This window comes from Varanus komodoensis, unplaced genomic scaffold (genome assembly GCF_004798865.1).
Source record: "Varanus komodoensis strain SLA01 unplaced genomic scaffold, ASM479886v1 scaffold1, whole genome shotgun sequence".
In the NCBI taxonomy this organism is placed as follows: domain Eukaryota; kingdom Metazoa; phylum Chordata; class Lepidosauria; order Squamata; family Varanidae; genus Varanus; species Varanus komodoensis.
Window position 1 is genome coordinate 67,578,212 of NW_025335268.1, and position 20,241 is coordinate 67,598,452.

The following is a 20,241-nucleotide window of genomic DNA, read 5'->3' on the forward strand; positions in this document are numbered from 1 at the left end:
CTTTTCTGCTCATGTTCTCCAACAACTGGCACTGAGAAGCATAATGCCAGAAGTAAGACGTAGCCTACATGATCTGTAGGTGTTGCTAACCTGGAAAACCATAATGCGGTTATGGCAGACTTCTTACACTGATGTAATTAATCGGCAGTGTGTCACAGGTTGTCCACGTGCTGATTTGCACCTTTTCCCACTTGCCTTCCAGTGTTGTCTTGGGGATTTGAGAACATCACTCTGGCTGTTTCCAGATGAAGCTTTTATGACGCCCTGTCTCATTCACACAGAAGTTTATTAGGGGCTGGGATGTCATCAGTTATTTGTAATCCTCCTGTGTTCCCCCCTCCCCCTCTCACTTTCTTTCTTAGCAGAGAAAATTCATTGGAGGAGAAAGACTGAAGAGCTACAAAATGTCTTTGGATTGTTAGTGCCAGGAAGACCTTTTATCTGGCATAACCCTGGAGTGAGATAATATGGCTTCCTGCCAGAACACACACTCCCCCACATTTTTCTTCTGTAATGAGGAATTGGCTTGCTTGCTTGCTTTTAACTCCTCATTGGAAGCATTTACACCTACCTGCTTCCTGCTGTTCATACAGTTAAAAGGCAATGAAGGGAAGCACAGTGCTATTCAAGAAGCCAACTTCATTCTTCTCGGATTGTCTTTAATAAACCTTCAAATGTGCAATAGAGATCATCACAATCCCAACAGCCTGGAATAGGAAGCAACACCCAGACCAACTGATTGAAATTGGGGTAATAGGTGTGTTTAAAAGCATCCTATCCCAAGCTTGATTGAAAGATTACATCAACCTTTCAAAGCAGTTAACTAAAAGCTAAGCATAGTTGACAATTGTTTCTTACTTACTAGCTAGCTAGTTAGTGAGGTGTCATTCCATGGTGTGTGTGCGTGCACGTGTGCGTATGTGTATGAAGATTCAGCAAGATCCAGTGGTCAAGACATCAACAAACCCAAAGTCCATTGAAAAACCAGAAGAAAAGAGTACCATTTAAGGTAATTTGTGTGAGTTTTAAAAATAATAACTTGGACAAAAGAATTTCCTCCTCGGCATAAACACAGGGCTGCTTAAATGTATGTCACTGCTTCTTAGTAAAGGAGTTTCCAGGCAGAAGGCTACTAGTGCTACTGTTCAAAATACATAATTCAGCTATTTCTTGTTTTCCTTCTTAATGGATTATACAATAAAAGCCAGTGGTGTTTCTTGCGGGGTTAAACAGTTGTTTTGACAGATTTCATGGCTTCATATGGACACTTTCAAAACAACCATGTTTAGCCCTGTCAAAATCCCTGATCACACAAAAGCCATTTCTTTTGATAGCTGTCAAAGAGCTCATGAAAAGAGGATGTTATTGATATTACTTTTCTGTTATCTCTAGAGCCTGGGGAAAGTGTGAAAAAGGTAGAGGGGATGTAGAACAATCGGAGATCACAGAATGGGGAAGATGTAGTCAGTACCCCCTTTCATAAGCAACAGTTACCTCAAGCTTTGCCTGTCTCTCGAGAAGGTACTGCTTGACAGCAAACTAAAAAAAGGAAGCAAACTGGTGACAGCCACTCCAATGTGCTTCTTGGGAACTCCGGAAGGGCTGTCAGTGGCTGACACTGAAAAGCATCATGAAAAGGCTTAAAGAGGTTAAAAAGAGGCAGTGATTTAAAGTAGTCATGGTTGGAAGTGGGAGAGCAAGCCGGTATCAGTTGCTCCAAAGTGCCACTTGGGCACAGAAGGAGCAGTTGTCACAGGTGCCAGGATGAGTGACCTTGGCAAGAGCGGCAAGGAGGTTTTGCTGCTCTTACTGAGCAGTTTGGTCACTGCTTCCCTGGATTCATGATGGGACTGGGCTTCTGGGTTCAGACAACACAAAAACCCATTGTGGGTCCAACAACTCCTAGAACAAGTCATGGGTTACCAGGGTGGCTTGTTACCTCACAAAAAGCCACACTCCAGTAAGCAGTAAGAGCTTGGGAGACCAAAGCTACTTACCATAATCAGGTGAGTGCCATTTGATGGTTAGAACTCAACCTCTTCATCGGGAAGTGCTCTCTGTCTGCTCTGGGCGGGTCTTCCAGAGATGAACCTGTGGAATGTTTCTGTGTGCAAAGCAGAGCCGATGGTCCTTTCATATATTCATGCGGTTTTACAGACCAGTACTAGGCAACAATGTGCCCCAATCTCCTATACAATGGCATTGGTGGCTGGGGAAGGAAGAGGATATAAGAAAAGAGAAGCTCTGCTGGATCCATCTAGTGCAGCACTCGATACGCATGGGGGCAACCAGCTGCCCACAGAATCCTTCAGGCAGGGTGGGTGCGAGTCCTCCTCCTGCCCAAGCTCCTCAGCAACTGGTGCATGCAGGCAGGCCACCTCTGATGAAAGAGGCAACACTTAGCCACTGACGTTAGTAGCTGCTGACAGCCTCTTCCATGAGTCTGTCCAATCTTCTTTTAAAGCCATCCAGATTGGTGGCCTCACTACTTCCCATGGCAGCAAATTCCACAGTTATATGGGTGTGAAGGAGTACTTCCTCTTGTTGGTCCCAAACCTTCCCCCAGTCAGCTTCAGGGGATGACCCCAGATTCACGCGTTTTGGGAAAGAAATTTTATCCTTTTTCTCCAGTCTGGGCATAATTTTAAAAAGCTCTGTCATGCCTCCCCTTATTTGTCTTTTTTCTAAGCTGAACTGTCCCAGTTGTTGCAGTCATTCCTCACAGCAGAGATGCTCTGCCCTCCTAATAATTTTTGTTGCCCTCCTCTTTATTTTTTCCAATTCAATAATGCCCTTATTCAGGTGAGGTGGCAAGACTGGACACAATATTCTCAGTGCGGTCGTACCAGAGAGGGAAAGCACAACTTCTCTTAGCCACATTCACTTTAAAATCAACTCTCCAATCCTCAAGAGAGATGTGCTGTGCTCCAGAGAAATAAGCACATGTGATTTGAAATGTGTGTGAAGACACCTGGCCTTCTCTAAATGCTACTGCCATTTAGCGTTCCACACCTGAGGCCTTTCGTTGTTGCTGTTCAGTTAACAAGCCTATTCCTCATAATTTGTTCTGATGGCGGAGCATTTTCTTAGCTATTGCGTACAGACTGGCACTACCTCAGCTGCTAGAGTAGGGACCCCACCATACTCCAGGAAAGACCTGGCTGCACGCTTATGTTTGGCTCCTTTGGACAGCTGAACTATATTTAGGGAAGCAAAAGCGTGGGCCTGTTGCTAGTGCAACAGGCTTCAAGGGCAGAGGTCTGAAGTACTCTTGCCAATGAGGCTGCAAAGGAGGGATATCAGCTCTAGTTCCAGCAGCCTTTTCTGAATCTTTAGCTACTTGAAGGCAGAGTTCTGCAGTCCATATAAATAGCACAGCCCTGTTTGCCCTTGCAAGATGGAATATGCCATTTGCACAGCTTAATAGTAGTTAATATATCTGGGGAGACAGCCTTTCCCAACCTGGTGAGCTCCAGAGGGTTGGACTGCAGCTCTGACTCCCATCATCCCTAGCCATTATAGCTATTTGGGCTAGGGATAATGGGCATTGTAGTCTAAGCCTCCTAGAAGGCATCAGGGTGGGGAAAGGTGCCTTATTGTTGTAATGTGCAGGGAAACCTTTCTGAGGCTGTAACCTCATAAACATTTCTTATTTTCTGAAAAAATCCATAGCAGCATTGACAACCATGTCTGGAAGCAAGGATTTCCCATGGCGAGTTGAGAAAAATCTTTTATGGGTCTTCCTGGCATTTCTTGCCCTGGTTTTTCTTCTTTCTGGAAGTGCTCTGGGGAAAGAAACTTGGTAAGCTTGGAGTAAAAGATGAAGAAATGTTTCTGGAAAAGTGGTGGTTGCTCAGATCATGCACTGGGTTTAGAATCTCAGTTTGCCATCAGCAATACTTCCACAGAGAATCCAAGAGGATCAATAATCTTTCTCTTCTCCTTGCAATTTCCAGCTGAACCAGTGTGTTGTGAGCAGTGCACAAGAGCACCTTCTGAAGGGCAGGCACTCAGCCTGACAGTGCTCATAGTCACAGACCCAAGGATCATTCAAAAATTCAGACAACTCTTTTCGTCCATAGCAGCAAAACAGTTCTAACAATTTTATTTCTACCAGGAGCAGGTCTTCTGTAACTGAAATGATTCTTAGGGGCTAGTTCAAGACCAAGCCACCTCAACATAATTCATGTTGTCGTGTTTCTATCCTGCCTTTTTTTCATTTTGAGAGGAACTCTAGGCAACATACATAGCTCTATGTTGTCCTCCCTACCTGAGAGGTAAGTTTAGGCCCAAAGACACCCAGGGAGCTTCATGGTGAGTGGGTACTAGAACCCAGGTCCCAGTCCAGCACTCTGATGGTCACACCGCACTGGCTCTCTGAAGAATAGTGCAATGGAAATATTATTACAAGAGGAATAATATGTAGTTGACAGGCAAATTGATTTCTCTTCACCAACTGTGAAGATTGCAGATAAGCTCAGAGGGAACAGAGAGCTCTGAGGTGTGGGATGACGGCTTCAGCATCCTTACTAAGAAGGTAGTCAAGGCCGATACAGAATGGGGGCTGATATGGCCTGGGGAAGCAGGAATTCCTACTCGACTGGCAGGTTCAACACAGCACCGGCTAAACAATCCTTTGGAATTATAGCTGCAGGTGGCCCTGTGTTGGATCAGGAATGTGGAGCAAGCAGGACTTATCACTTTCCTAATAAAAATTGCCCCTTGTTAAGCTTCTGTGTCCCTAGTAATTAAAATGAGCACTTCTCTGCCATTGGTGCTGGGTTATTTCAGTCTTTCTGTTATAGCTTGCTTTCATCTGAAATTGTATATTTTCACATATATCTGTAGATTTACTGTATGATTTGTCTTCGCTACATTGCAAGGAGAGAAAGGTGGGATATAAATGTGTTAAGAAATGATATAAATAGAAAAAATATTGGTTTATAGTGTAATAATTTATTTATTATTTTATTTATTTAAGCCTTTTATAGACCATCTACTGGTGTCGCGGGACAGTTTATAACAAAGTTTACAACATCATATACAAGTTAGGAGTATATGTTCACTCAGAAGTAAGTTTTGAGTGGAATCCTATGCATGTTTACATAAGTAGTTAACAAATTCCAGCTGGCTAGGATTTTAATTTTTTTAATTTTTATGTCGGTGGTGTTGTTGTTAGTGTCTAAGCACATGCAGGAGTCTGACCTTAATAAAATTGACTCCTAGTTAAGGGGATTAGTCTTACAGTTCTGGTTATTTCAATGGGTCTACTGTAAGACTTGTATAGACTTGTATTACTGGATAAAAGTCCATGTTAAAAGAGATAATGCAAGCACACAAAACATGGAATATAGAAGAAACAGCATATTGTATGACTTACGTGCTTTTCATCACTGTTCATTCACAAGATGATAATTTGAACTGTCAAGTGCAAACTTGCTTGAGATGAAATTGACAAATTTGACTGTATACTGGTTTACTGCCTGGTTTAAAAAAGGTTTTACAGCACAATCGTATGTGGATCGAAATCAGATGGCATCACAGTAGCTGTCCTTTTGCTACTGTTGTTCTTAGAATTCCAGTGCTTATGCGTTACTATCTGAATTGTGAGAATATGTGGAATTATGATGCCACCTACTGATCTGTACATGTAAATATATTAAGAATCAAAAATAAAAATGAACTATTCCAGGCTGTGGATATTTCCTTTTGAATATTACTTTGAGGACATATAGTTTCAAGATGCTTCCAGACAGCATGTAGTACTGCAAATCCACAGACATTGTTCAGCTATTCCATCTTTCTGTCCTTAACAGATTTTGTTTGTGTGTGGTAAGAAAAATAGCTGGAAGAAGCTTTGGTAAAACATGGGCGCATGATGCACGGAAAAGGCTAACTATTGGACCCACTGTAAAGCTCTGAGAATGAAGTAACTGTACAAACAAAACCTTGTCTGAAAGCTCACAGACTCTGTCAGCGCTGATTGTGAGAGCGCTGCTTGACTTGGGATGCTGCTCGGCTTGGGATCGGTCGTGTGGTCATGTGCTGAGTGCTTACTGCTGGCAGCGACCATTATGTTTATGTGTGTGTAGAGTGACTGGCTACATGCAAAAGGTAAATAAGTTCTTTATTTCAAAAAAAGTTGGTGAATTGAAAATCTTTTTTAGTGTTAAAGTGTGACCCCAAGACGTGAGTTCTGGCACCTTTTTTTTAATACAAAAAAAGCACTGGCTGTAAGGATGTTTCAATGAAGACCAAGGCCAAGATCATCTATCCTATTATATTCCCAATCACTGTAACAGGGTGTCAAAGCTAAACAGTGGATAGGAAGAAACTTGATGCATTCAAAACATGGTGCTGGAGGAGAGCTTTAATCTGGATCCACAGAAAGAGGAAATGGGTTCTAGATCAAATCAGACCAGAACTTTCCCTACAAGCAAAAATGACAAAACTGAAGCTGTTGTACTTTGGGTTTATAACGAGAAGACGTGACTCACTGGAGAAGACCATCAGGCTAGAGAAAGTTGAAGCCAGAAGAAAAAAAAAAAGGAAGATCAAATATGAGATGGATTGACTCCCTAAAATAAAGCACAAGCTTGCATTTACATGAGCTGATCAAGGCTGTCAAGGGTAGGACATTGTGGAGAGCATGCATTCATAGGGTTGTCATAAGTCAGAAACAACTTGGCATGTAAGAATAGCAGTTTTTAGATCATTAACGACACCAGTGCAGGATTCTAACTGTAAAATAATTACAGTTTTAAGAATATGAAGAACCTGTTTTTCAAAGAACTATGTAAAATGTCAGCTGTTTCTTTTATGTTTCATTGTTAACATTCTCTTGACCAAGGTTCAGTTGACAGAGCCACCTACTAATCCAGCAAGAAAGATGGTTCCAACTAGCAGACATCCATATTATTTATTATATTTATATCCTTCCTTTTTCCTTCCAAGGAACTCAAGGCAGCTTACATCATTCTCCTCCTGCTGCTGCTCTCAATCTTATCCCCACAACAGCAACCCTGTGAGGTAGGTTAGACTGAGAGTCTGTGACTGGCCCAGAGTCACCCAGTTGGCTCCATGGCTGAGTGGGGACTAGAACCCCGAACTCCTGTGTCCCAGTCCTGCACTCTTAACCACTATGCCACACAAACTCTCTTAGTAACAATTAATTAACAATTCATCTCTTATTTCATGCAGGCCTGACATGACTGGAAATGCTTCCAGGTGGTGGTCCAGGCTCCATGCAAGGACCATACCATTTAAAAGAAATACCTGTCTCCATGCATCCTTATCTGACCCTTAAGAGCTTGTATGGATGCCCTTCTATGTGAGCCCATCCCCACATGAAGTAGTGGGGAAATGGCAAGGAAAAGGACTTTTTCTGTTATCACACCTCATCTCTGGAATGCCCTCCTAGGGCATCCCTAACATTTGGTAACCTCACTCCTCAGTTTCCGTCACTAGTTTAAGACTTTTTATTTCACACGTGGTTTTAAAATAATTTATGGTTTGACTATGTCTTTTCACTGCTTGCTTTTATTTGTCATGTGCACTTGCCTCCTGTTCCCATTGTTATTGTTAGTTTTTATGATGCTTGGGTTTACTAGCTTTTAAATCTGTTGCTTTTATTCTCTACCTCATTGTTATTTTTCTGGGTCACCCATAGAGCTCTTGTGTTATAGGGCAGCATACAAGTATGTGCAGCACCAGTGATGTGAAATGCTGCTGCGGAGATTCTCCAAATGACTAAGTGATGCCTGCCATGGATTTTGTAACCTGTGCAATGTAATTTCTTAGCAAATTAGAAATAATGGAAATTCATGTGCTGCCATGTGTTGTTTGCTGATGACAGATTATCATGATTATCTCCCAAGAGAGCATGTGGCAGGAGTGCTGAAAAGCCACATGGGCTGGAGAGCCAGCATGTGTCATCTTTGGGCACTTACTGAGGCTCCAGTTGCTGATGACTGCCGCCACCCCTCCCTGCTTTTAAAGAAGGTCGTTTACTCTGAGGAGCTGGGAGCAGATGGGTCTTGTTGCCATTTTAATGTGGCGTTGCTCTGGGTCAATCTGGGAAATTAAAATTGTGGCTAGACCCAGCGCTTGAATGCTGCTGCCACCACTGTCAGGGCTGACAGATGGAAAGGGGGGTCTATTGGAGGACCCGATGGGATGCAGCTGGCTCCATGCAGTATCTGAGCTACTGTGAAGATAGAAAGTGGAACATCTCCCTCTAGCGCTTTTAAGGTTACAATCAAAGGCACTGCTGGGTGTTAAGTGTGTGTTGGTGGATTCTGGATTTTTTTAATTTTTGGGTTTGCCTCATTTACCTAAGCATTTCTAATAGACAGTCTCAGCTGCTGCAATCTTATTCTTTACTGGACTACTTAAAATATTGAAACCATATGAAATCTTGCATTCTAAAACAGAGTAAATACTTTACATGCCATAGACTTCCAATACTGTAAGGTGGTGATATTGAAAGACAGCCCACAATGTGGGGCAAGATCAGATGGTGGTGGAAGACAGGGCCTTCCAAGAACCCTGAAATATAGTCCGTTGATATTATCTCCCTCTCTGCTGATTTTCTGCTGTTGTATGAAGAGGGCTCGGTTTTGACAGGATCTGGTCTGATGCATTTGATGCTAGTATGCCACTTGCTTCATTGTGTTATGATTCTTGGGCAGCTGCTGTGCATGCATGTGGGTACTTGCATTGTTTCGAGTTTGTCTTAATTTCCTGTTAATGGCAGTGCGGCAATATCTTAACGAATTCATTAAAAATACTGTAGGCTTGGAGGAGGTTGTGCGGCTGAGGGACCTTAACGAAGTCCACCATGAATACCGCCGCATTATAGAATATGTCTATGTGAAAATTATGCAATTCTGTAATGCAGGTCCACTGTGAATATCCCAGCACTGAAGGCTGGCTGTGGCTCCAAGCACCTTGTGCGCGGATACCGCATTTCTTGTGCGGGCGATGTCAATAGGAGGTGATTTTTAAACAACTCCCCAACAAAGATTAGAGGAGCAACACCCTTCCGGTCTGGATAAAACCCAGCAGTAGTCTCCGTTGGACTACTACGTAATAGGTTATACATGAAACAAAAGCAAAAGTGCAGATAAAGATGCTTCGACTGCGCTCCCGCCGCTAACGACGGGCGGGGCTTTTACCCTGCAATCGCTCAGCCTCAGGCACAAACCCTCGAGCATCTCCGCCCTCGGCTGGGCTCCATAATTTTCGCTACTGGTTTGCCCGGCGTGGTTTTATTGCGGTTGAGAGTAAATGGGGATGTTTCTAAAACAGGAAAGTTAGGTTTTGTCAATTTTGCAATGCCGTCTGGGACGTTTTGAGATTAAATGAAAGAACTCACATCCTTAGGCTACTTATTTACGTAAATATGCAGTGCACTCCAACAACAATGGAAACCCCCTTTTCGGCTGCAAGTAGAACGCTCTTCTTCTTTCTATCTCTACAGAGAGTATCATTAAACTGCCTCTCTCGCAATCGTTCTACCATAGAGAAAATTGGCCCTTCCTTTCTCGAGTTGGCGGACCATCCGCAGCACGCAGGATCCCGGAAGCGGAACCGGTTGCTTTTAGCCGCGGAGGATTGTGGTCCGGCAGTATTACGGCTGGGTGGCGAAGTGGCTGAAATTGTTGTTGCTGGGGGAACCGGCGCTCTCGTCGCCCCGAGAGGCGAGTGCTCCAGTCGTCAGGCGCTCTGGTTGTCTTCGGCACCGTTATGTCCCTCAACAAAATCCCCCCGCGGTGGCTAAACTGCCCGAGGCGTGGACAACCCGTGGCAGGTGAGCGGTGGCAGGGTAGTTGGAGAGGTGGCAAGACTGGCGCCGCTTTGATGGTAGCAGTTGTGCCTTCCCAGGGATTCCTCAGGCCTGTTTATACGTGCGGCTGTGTTTCTTGGTCGATTCTTGCGATCTAAGTGTGCAAATACAGGAGTGAATGGCCGCGCCCAATCACATCAGCAAGTTCTGTCTCTGGAGAATTATTCTCCGATAGCTTGTTTAGTTTGTAAATCTTAACTTTGTGCAATAACTAACCAGTGATAAACATATTTCTGTGAGGCAGGCAGGCAGGCATGGTGCCCCTAATCTGATTTCTTTTAACAGTGTTGCTGTCGGGAGGAAGATGTTCGTTTTCTCCTCACTCCCCTTTACTTCAAGTTCTCCATCAAAAAGGGGGAAGATTAAAAAGAGGCTTTTTAGATTCCTTTCTTTTTATAGTGCATAAATTACATTCACGTTGTCTTTTAACTGACTCACTGGATCCACTATTATTCTAAGTATCTTAATCACAGGATGCTCCTGCTTTCTCCATTTTGGTGCTCTCCAGATGCATTGAACTAGATTTTCCATCATACCTGACCATTAGCCATGCTGGCAGAGGCTCCTGGAAGTTGTGATCTGAAAGAATCTAACACATTATTCTAAACTGGTGTTCAGACTGTTCTGAACAGGGATGTACCCCCTTGGGGGTGGGTGGAAGAAGCAGCAGCAGGTTAGTATCTAGGGGATTTTCCTGTGAAGTTATTGTTGCTTGAGACTGAGGTAGCTTTAGTGGCAAAGTGCCTTCTCCCAGTTTCAGTTAATGGCTCAGCTATGCCCCTATCTGGATAGGGATAACTTGGCTTTGGTAGTCTTTGCTCTGATAAACTCCAGGTTAGATTACTGATAAGCAATTTTATGTAGGTCTGCCTTCGAAGATGGTTCAGGAACTTTAGGTTGTACAAAATGGGCAAGCTGAGCTAACAGCAGGGACTAGCTAGGTGAAGCATATAAAACTGAGTCTGGCACATTTGCACTTGCTGCCTGTGCATTTCTGAGTCCAACTGAAGGTGAATTTTATGGGCTATCACAACAACTGAGGAGGTACCTTACAGTTATAACATACAGATCCACTCTGATCAATATCTGAACTTGTCCTCTGAGTGCCTTCTTTGAGAGAGATTTGAAGAATGACAAAGGAGAAAGCCTTCTTTATGGTAGCTCCCCAAATGTAGAATTCTTTCCCCAGGAAGCTTTGTCTGGTGCCAGCATTGCCATCTATTTGGTACTAGGTCAAGACATTGAGACATTTGAAAACATATGATGGGGTTTAATTTTTTTTTTTTTTGCTGGTCTTGGCATATTAAATTGCATTCAGTTGTTTTAAATTATTTTTGGTCTTCTTTTGATTTAATTCTTGTTTAATATGCTTTCAGTCTTTTTTATTGTTAGAAAGTCATCTAGCAAATTTAATACATAATACATTTCAAAGTTGGGGAAAGCTAGAGTACCAGCTGATAGCAAACTTGGATTGTGTACCTACTACCAGTTATATCTTCAGTTTAAGATTATGATCCAGGACAAAGAAATAAGCAGGGTGGATAAAAATCAGTAATTTAAAAATAAAAAAAATGGATTTTTTAATAAAATGCATTTTGAGGAAAAATCTATCAAAAATTGTCTAAGATACGTTATAGTCTAAAGGTTATTTATCATGAAATAAGGACTAGTTTTTAATTGAATAGGATGAGGCTGTATATTCATGCAATGTTTACATTTTTTGATAAATGAATTGCATTAATCCATTTACAATGTTGTGCTCTTACAGATATTTCTGTAAGATTATTGGACAGTTTTTCTGTCTAGAAGATACCACAGATGTTTGGTTTTGCAGTTCTCAGAACTGTGAATTTCTGTCTGCAGAGATCACATGCCTCTCTTTCGCAGCAAAAATGCTATAAAATATACAGAGTTATGAAAAGGATTGTTCCTTTGCAAATCTATGTACACAGAATCAATCCTTTATCTCTTAAGTGCCACTTTTCAAAAAATTCAGTGAATGGAAGAGGATTGTTGAGAGTGGACTAGATCTGCACAAGCTGCTAAGTGTAAGGTGGGAGTGGCAAGCAGTAAATATGAAAGTGCAATCTTTTGAGCAGAATACTCCACGAGTCTTTGGATGCTTTTGTGTATAGCCTGAAGTTTATCATATTATTTTTCCCTGGAGGAGAAAATGTAGCAGATCATAAAAGAGCCCCAGTGTGGGAATATTTTAATGAAGCTCCTATACTTTATTTCTTTATTTAAAACATTTGTGGCACAGCACATCTGGGCAGCTCACAATTACAAATAGTTATGGGTAATGCAGGCAGAAAACCATGATTTAAATCTAGTCTTACAGACTAGTGATTTAAATTGTGATTTAAATCAAATCCACCCTGGAAATAAGCCAGATTTTATGTACAATAGGGACAGACAAAGGACTCCCATAGAAAATCCACCTTCACAAACATGGGCATGGTTACTAATTAGATGTCATAAATAAGGGGTTTTCTCTAATTGTGATGATTAGTTTGATTACAAGTGTAAAGAAAGTTGTGATGATAAAACAGTCCAAGAGCCAATCACTGGCAATTGCAAAGGATTTTCGCACTGACTGCAACTGTCAGTGCTCCTGTCAGTTCGACTATAAGAAAGGATTCATAAGCATGACTTCCAGGCAGGTTTGTTTCAATTCTGGTATCTCTTGTTTAATAAATCTGATATTGCCACTCACCATCATATTTATTATTTATCTTTATATTACCATAGGCTGCTTTTCAGTGCTTTGGAACCAGATAAGAATTATGCAGTAAATCCAGTACTATTTTAATGATACTAAGTAGCATGTAGAACACCCAGAGCTTATAGAACATAGAAAAGATGGATATACCTAGAGTATGCATTAGGTGCTGGAGCTCTTGAAAGATTGTGTTATGTGCTCCTTATAGGTGGCCCAGATGACACACCAACCATATTCTGGCCTGCCTGAAGTTTGATTTCTTGTCCATGCATTTCTTTGTTGAGTTAGCATGACATGCAGTTTCCTTTCTAAAAGACAGCTGGTACACCAGCCAACTCTAGTGAAACATTCTGCTTTGTGTGACTGATCAATAAAAAGCCAGGCCAGATGTAGTTCTCTTAAGCACTAAATCTTTTATTTCAGGTATTGTGCATCTGCTTCCAGAAATCCTAGATCACTATTTCTTGCTTTCTTTGGTCTCACAAGCATCTCTCTCTTATCTAGATTGAGTGTTGGTTTATTGACCCTAATTCACTCTTCCCCTGGCACACATTCCAAGCAATTTACATGTGCTCTGGCACTGACCCCATAGTTACACCATTTCTGTAGAATTCTGTAGAATTGCCTTCTGTAGATGATCTTAGGCAATTCACAGTTGATTGCAGTGGTTTTGGGAAGTCTTTAGTGAGCTCCCCTCCTTGAGTCTCCCTTCTTACCAACATAGTTCTCAGTTTCTGCTGCTGCTTCACTGGCTTGCTTGACATGTGGAGAGCCACAGAGCAAATGGGTAATAGCATCTATTAGCTCCTTCTTTCTCACTTTTGCCTGCTCCAGAGCAGGAGCAGGGTCAGTAAGTGGGTAGCAGCGAGGAAGGGGCCACGTCTGAGGGGCATTTGTTGTGCTGTGAGTTCACAGTAAGTACCCAATTATCCTGAGCTTTAATTCCAGCCTTAATTGAGGGGATAACGCTTACTGATAGTTTCTGATACTGGATTTTTGTAGTTTTTATTTTATCGCATTTTGATTAGTTTACACTTCTAAACTATAAGAAATTCTAGCAAACTCTGCTACAGTTCTTGGAATATTTTTGAAAAGCATTTTAACAGATTTAGAGAATAAAACTTGTCTATATGGCTTCAGGTTCTCATTCATGTTCTAATGTTTTTGTCAAACAGCAAAATTTTTACCTCTGAAGACAATGTTAGGACCAAAATATGATGATCAAGTTGCTGAAGAAAATCGTTTTCATCCCAGCATGTTGTTCAACTACTTAAAAAGTCTTAAGGTAAAGGGCGAAAATGGATACATATTTCTTTACCATATTTGAGTTAGTAATTCTTTTCCTTGAGAATTACAATTGTAAAAATGTATAGTTGGGGAAATTACTTTTTGGGGGATTTTGGTGCTTGGCAAATCAGAACTAGGGAGGGAAAAGCCACAAATAAAAATAACCCCTTTCCTTCCTGTAGAATCTCATTGCTTTTCCATTGGTAAAACCCATTTATTAAAAGTATAAATGTTTCGTGCATATGTGAAGGCCTGCAAGTCCACTTTTGACAGTTTGGCATGGTGACACAAAACACTGTTTTTTTATATCATTGCATGTAACAATAAGTTATTGTGGGTTGGGTTTTTTTTTTTTTGACTCCTAAACTACTTTACAGCTGATAGATGATTAGGCACTGCAGCTTACTAGAGTAATTTTCTCCCTTAGCACTTCCTATTTCCTGCATGTATCCTATCAGATTTTGTTGCACAGGTTCAGCACATTGAACATTAATTTTTCCTCCATCTTCAAGGAAATTTGTACAAATCTAGTTTGTGCTTTTTGTACAAATTTCTCAGGTGAGTCAGTGGGGCATAGTGGTTAAGAGCATAGCACTAGGACTCAGGAAATCTGGCATCTAGTTTCCCATTCATCCATGGAGCTCACTGGGTGCCTTTGGACAAGTAAGAGACTCTCAGAGGGTTGTTGTTGTGAGGTTAAGATTGAGAGGAAGAGGAGAATTATGTAAGCTGCCTTGAGTTCATTGAAAGGAAAAAAGGTGGGCTATGAATATGATAAAAATTGAAGAAAAATATGTACATAAATCTTCATAAAAGTGTGCAAAAACCCTTTGTTAAATTTGTGCAAATGTCCCTGAAGGTAGAAAAATGGTGCTGCCATCTAGGGAGAAGACTAAATGGAGCAGTAAATGGACTAGTGTCATGTCAAGACATAATGAAGAGGGGATGCCATTGCCCAGATTATAAGGAGTAGCTGAGTATTTTTGGTGCTCTTGATTTATGGTTCTCTAGCCTTTCTGTCAAAATATGGACACACCATGCTGTTGAGTTCAGATGTCTTATCATGCCATGGTGTAAACAAGCCACTCTAAGCAGCCCAACAACAAGCCATGGGCTTTTAGGGCCACTTGTGAGAGGTTAACAAACCATGCTATGGAACCCACAACAAATTTGGATGCCTTGACATGACACTGCCCTGAAACAAACAATGCTGACAAGTCACCATGGGTTTACATGGTATGTGAACCAACTCTTTATTTAGCTAGTCACTGTTTCCCAGTGAGTTTTGTAAGTCCTATTTTGGCCTACTGTGCTGACCATGTGGGAATGCCCATGTTCAAGAACTCTTTTCCTGGGTAGATGAGATAAGCAAGAATGTTAGCTGGGCACTGAATTGTTTGAGGAAAGCAGGGCAAGCTGGGGGACAAATGGAAGGTAACTAATTTCTGAGGCAACTTGAGGAATAAAAATAGAAGGAATAAACTTACAAAAACTGTGCACACAGTATGAGTTTCTTTGTCACACAAGATGATTATGGTGTTGATTACTATTCCATTTATTCTGCTAAACAACGGCATTAAGAGGGGTGATGGGGACTGTAAAGGTTTCTGCATAAGTTGGTTTGCTGAACTGTTCTGAAGAGTTTTCTATGTGTATTACACACTGTTTTTTGTTTTTTGTTTTGCTGTTTTCAGGTCAAGATGGGTCTGCTGATAGACTTAACAAACACTACTAGATTCTATGACAAGAATGATATAGAAAATGAGTCTATCATGTATATAAAACTTGCATGTAAAGGGTAAGACGATACAACTCACTGACACTTGTTTTTTTACAGGAAGAATACCCCTTTAACTTTGACTCTTCTGTTTTGTCAGGCATGGGGAATGTCCATCAGCTGAGAACACAGAAACTTTCATTCGTGTATGTGAACATTTTAGTAATAAGAACCCAACAGAACTTATAGGTATGTATACTCAGTTTTTAGAATTTTGACCTTCTTCTGATTTGTTTTTCTGTTTACATCATTCTGTTTACATCAGTCTGAGCTGAATGTTTTAACAATGTTAAACTTTGCTCTTTTCTGTTGTATCCCTTTGTTAGAATCACCTTGTTCCTATTTGTTGCCTTTAACTATAGCTTGCATCTACTCCTCTCTCAAAAACTTATATTTACGGCACTTATATATATCTTAAGTTTATTTTCTTAAAAAATGGGAGATATAGGTCACTTTAGATGTTCAAGGAATTTGAGATAAATACTTATTTAAAATGTATATCTACTGCTCTTTATGTTCTGTAACATCTTCTATATAAAACAATTGTTCCAAAGTATTCCTGAAACATTTGAACCATCCCAAGATACCTTTGAACTATGCTAATTTTTACTTCTATAACTCTCAATTTACCTTGTAAGCTCCAGTTGCACTATTTAAAGTCTTGTTTGATTTTTTTAAAAATCTTGCTATGTTTAGAATGACCTGCTTAACAAATAACAATGATGTTACTATAAATGAGGCAACATGCTCTTGCAAACTGCCCTGTTATTCCCACTGCAGCTAGGAGAGTATTAACAAACCACAAACCTTGCATCTGTGGTTCAGTTAGTGTTACATACCAACCAAGAATTCTGGCTTGCCTCTCCTCTGACAAGCTAGAGAAAAAAAATCTGTTGTGGGAGCAATTGAAAAGTGTGCATCAGCACAGTATCTCATTCACAATAACACCGAATTTAAAAAGTAAACCTGAGGCGGCATTATGTGTGAACCAGACCATTTGGAACAACATTTGATTTGTCTGTCAGTAGCCTCTCATCATGTCATGTTTGCAAGTATATTCTGTTCTTGATTGATAATGCAAATTATGGTAAACTATAGGCAAATGACCCAAAGGAATGTAGTCAGATCCCAAGTACTAATGGACAGCCTTCGTTTTTTTGAATATCAGCTACCTTGGCTTTATTTTTAGTTATAGCTATGCAAATAGATTTAGTCATACTAAATCGACCTGTACCATTCAATCCAAAGTTACTTATAAATATTCTGCAGGACCTTATCAGTAGTTTTATTTACCTGGAGCATCTGTGTTACTTGAGTCATTTCTAGCCATCTGGTATTCATGAACTTTGCTGTGGTTCAGCTGTTTGCTTCAATCATGTTGTGATTTCGGTAATTTATATTAGATAAAAACTACTTGGGTGTTCCCCTGCCACTTCTTATTCTACCCCTCACATTCCCACCACTACAAGCTTAGTCTCTTAGACTAAGCTTAGCATATAATGTTTCAAGAAAGACAGTGTGGTTCAATGTTTGCCCCAAATCTGTGCTATGAAAACTGCACCAATACTGCTTTATTTTTTGGTGCCAAAGAACCAGTAGCATATTAATGATGAGAGAGAGAGAGAGAGAGAACACAACACAACATGTTTGAGTTTCTCTTTTTTGATGAGAGGAAGGACCATAATTAGTCCATGCAGAAGGTCCAGTGTTCCGTCCCTGGTATCTTCAATTAAATAAAAGATCAGGTAGCAGATGATATGAAATACTGCTGTCTCAAGTCCGTGGCAGTCTGCTGCTTATCAGAGTAGAATGCACTGGTTTGGATGGACAAATATCCTGGTGCAAGGCAACTTCCTTTATTTTGTATTAGAAGGATTAGTGATCTTTGATGTTAGAAGGGAGAGTGAGTACATTGGAGTCCTTCATAGCCTGGGTCTTGGCTAAACACGGTTGGTTTGCACATCATGCTTAGCACATCCTGGCAATAAGCTACAATGGGTTGATTCTTTCTTGAACAACCCACAGTGTGCTTAACAGACAGTTGGACTCACTGAGGGTTGTTGTTCCCATTTCCCCTCTGTCCTCCTGTGAGTATACCTGCAGACTCTGCAAAAGGAGTGACTTGTGTCCTGTCCCCCTGCTATGATTACAAGTTCTTTCTTGCTTGCTGTGGTTTTTTTTTCCTTTTAGCTTTTTTCTTTGAGAGATCATGAACAATGATCTCTAAACTAGCAGTCAGTGACAGCCCCTTCAAAATGCTGTCAGGTTTGCAGTCTGTTTTTTCTTCCCTAAATGTGGACATATGTTTTCATAAGTTTTAAAAATCTTTCTAGTTGGACTTGATCAAGTGTGCTCTTCTAGATTTCTGCATGTCCAACATGGCTCGCCTTGCTTGGACAATGTCCTGGAGGGATGCCTGCTCTCAAAGTACAGCGGGCACCTATCATGGACTTTGACCTGAAGAATCTGGGAAGATTTTTTCCACTTTGCTTTCTTTTAACAACTGTCAAAAAGTGAACTAGGAAAAGTAAAGAGTAAACTTTTCTTGCAAAAGGGGGTGAGTGGTAGATCATCCCCTTTGTGCTGAGATCCTCTGCTTTTTTAGTTGAACCTGATTCTTTTCAGTATCCTGTATCTTTTCTACCTTTTCCTGAGACTCTGGATGCTTGGCATTGTGGAAAAATGTGAGCTAACTCCTTTTATGAAAGCACAAAGTTTTGACAGACAGCTTCCTTTTAAAGTTGGTTTTTTTTGATGGGGTTAATCTGGTGTTTTTCAGAGGAAAGGTACATTTCTATATGCATATGTCCCTGTTCAAAAAACATGATTGGCCCTGATACCCGCCTCCCCCCCACAAAGTCTTAAAAGCCTGAGCTTTGTCAGCTGTCAAAACTCTACACTTTTGTAGAAAGGGTAGCTCATACTTGAACTCATAGGTTCTCCAGAAAGTGCAGAAAGGATTCATGAACTAAGAAGAATCAGGTCCAGCCAAAAAAGTAGAGATTCTTGCTAAGAATGGGGTGATCTGCCAGCTCACCTCTTTCTGTGAGCAAATTTCAGTTATGTCTTTGCTTTCCATGGACTGCTTTCCTTTTCACAGCCATAGTGAAAAGAGAGTGAAAAGTAATACAGTTTTGTATCTCCTTTGGATCAGTGTCTCTGATGGTTGTGTGCTGCACTTTGAGTTTTTGTGTTAGAGTGTACTTGCACTGAACTGAGTAGATTTTTTAAAAAAACTCAAAACCAAAAATTACACACAAATTCTGATGTGCCAAAAGTTAAAATAAAAGGTGACAAACCATTGATGGATACTGCTGTCTGGGCACTTTGAAGGCACCATCAATTTGGAGATCACAAAGAGGAGGGAAAAGGGCGAGAAAGCCACAGCGAACAAGACAGGCCTTGCGATTGCGGCAGGGGCCCAGAGCCAGTGATAGTCACCCTGAAGTGCTTCTTGGGCACTTATGGGGTGGCTGTCACTGCAGGGGGGGGGGCGGCTTGGGTAAGCTGGGCCCAAGGAAGTGGATCAGATCTTTTAGGGCCTTTTCATAGGGTTAGGATTTGTGGTTTTCATTTGCATTAAATTTTTGTTAGTGCTGTTTTTTTTTCCTAAGTACAAACTCATTATCTGAGAATTAAAGCTCATAAAATGTGTTCATAGTAGTTGTAAATGGTAGTAAGGAACTAAGATGTGGGTGCTACAACTTCCTGTTGGGAATTACTTTAGCATTGCGATTGTCTTTTTGTGTTTGGAAATTAAATATTTTGCACCGGTATGGCTCTTCTGTGGGAACAAACTTTCTAGTTGTATGACTGTTCAATGAGAGCTAACTTGGAACAACAGCATGGCAATTTGTCACCCTTAAAAGAAGTATTTAATATTTATGTCTTTCATGTGTATAATTGGGATATTGTGCAGTTTTGAATATGTTGACAGGACTATTTCACAATGGTTAAAATATGATTTGGAGTATATAATTAGTGACCCTGTGGTAAAGGGCTTTACATTTGGATGAGATTGCATGTCTCAGTGTTTCCCAAAACAAAAGCATATATTGGAAAGATAGCATGTCCAGGAAAAGGGTTTGAGCATATTCTTCTACCAAACTCACCATTTTGTTATGTGCAGGGAGGGATGCGTGCCATCACTACCACTTGCATGTAAGTGGTAGTGACTTCACAGGTTCTAAAACAATCCTGGAAGTCTTCAAGTCGGATGGCGTTCAGAACCTGCGTAGTGGCTCTTTGGTCGTTATCCACACTACCAAAATGGTACCCTTTCAAACCATTCTTCATCCTTGGGAAGATGAAAACGTCTCAAGGAGCCAAGTCGGGACTGTAGGGTGGATGGGGAAGCACTGTGATGTGTTTTTCAGCCAAAAACCCTCTGACAGCCAAAGAATTGTGACTTGGTGTGTTGTCGTGGTGAAGGATCCGAGTTTAGCCAATCTCAACTTTTGCCATCGGTACACTTGTGCAGATGATAGCACAGCTTCTCCATAAGCTTTCCTCATCATTTCCAACGTTTCCAATGTTTCTGATGCACTTTTACCCAATTTCACACAACGTTATCGCATACCACTGTTCCAGACTCGCTTGCATTTTTCT

The 20,241-nt window shown here is 41.0% G+C and overlaps 1 protein-coding gene across 5 annotated transcripts in view; it reads left to right on the forward strand.

Moving 5' to 3' along the window:
* Positions 1–9,606: 9,606 nt before the first annotated feature.
* Positions 9,607–20,241, forward strand: part of RNGTT (RNA guanylyltransferase and 5'-phosphatase) — a 152,244-nt gene continuing 141,609 nt past the window's right edge. For all 5 annotated transcript variants that reach the window (XM_044427866.1, XM_044427874.1, XM_044427889.1 and 2 more), the window contains exons 1-4: positions 9,607–9,811; positions 13,745–13,854; positions 15,551–15,654; positions 15,734–15,822. In XM_044427866.1, coding sequence (XP_044283801.1) covers positions 9,748–9,811; positions 13,745–13,854; positions 15,551–15,654; positions 15,734–15,822 — 367 coding nt within the window. In that variant the 5' untranslated portion in view covers positions 9,607–9,747. The remainder of the gene's footprint in view (positions 9,812–13,744; positions 13,855–15,550; positions 15,655–15,733; positions 15,823–20,241) is intronic.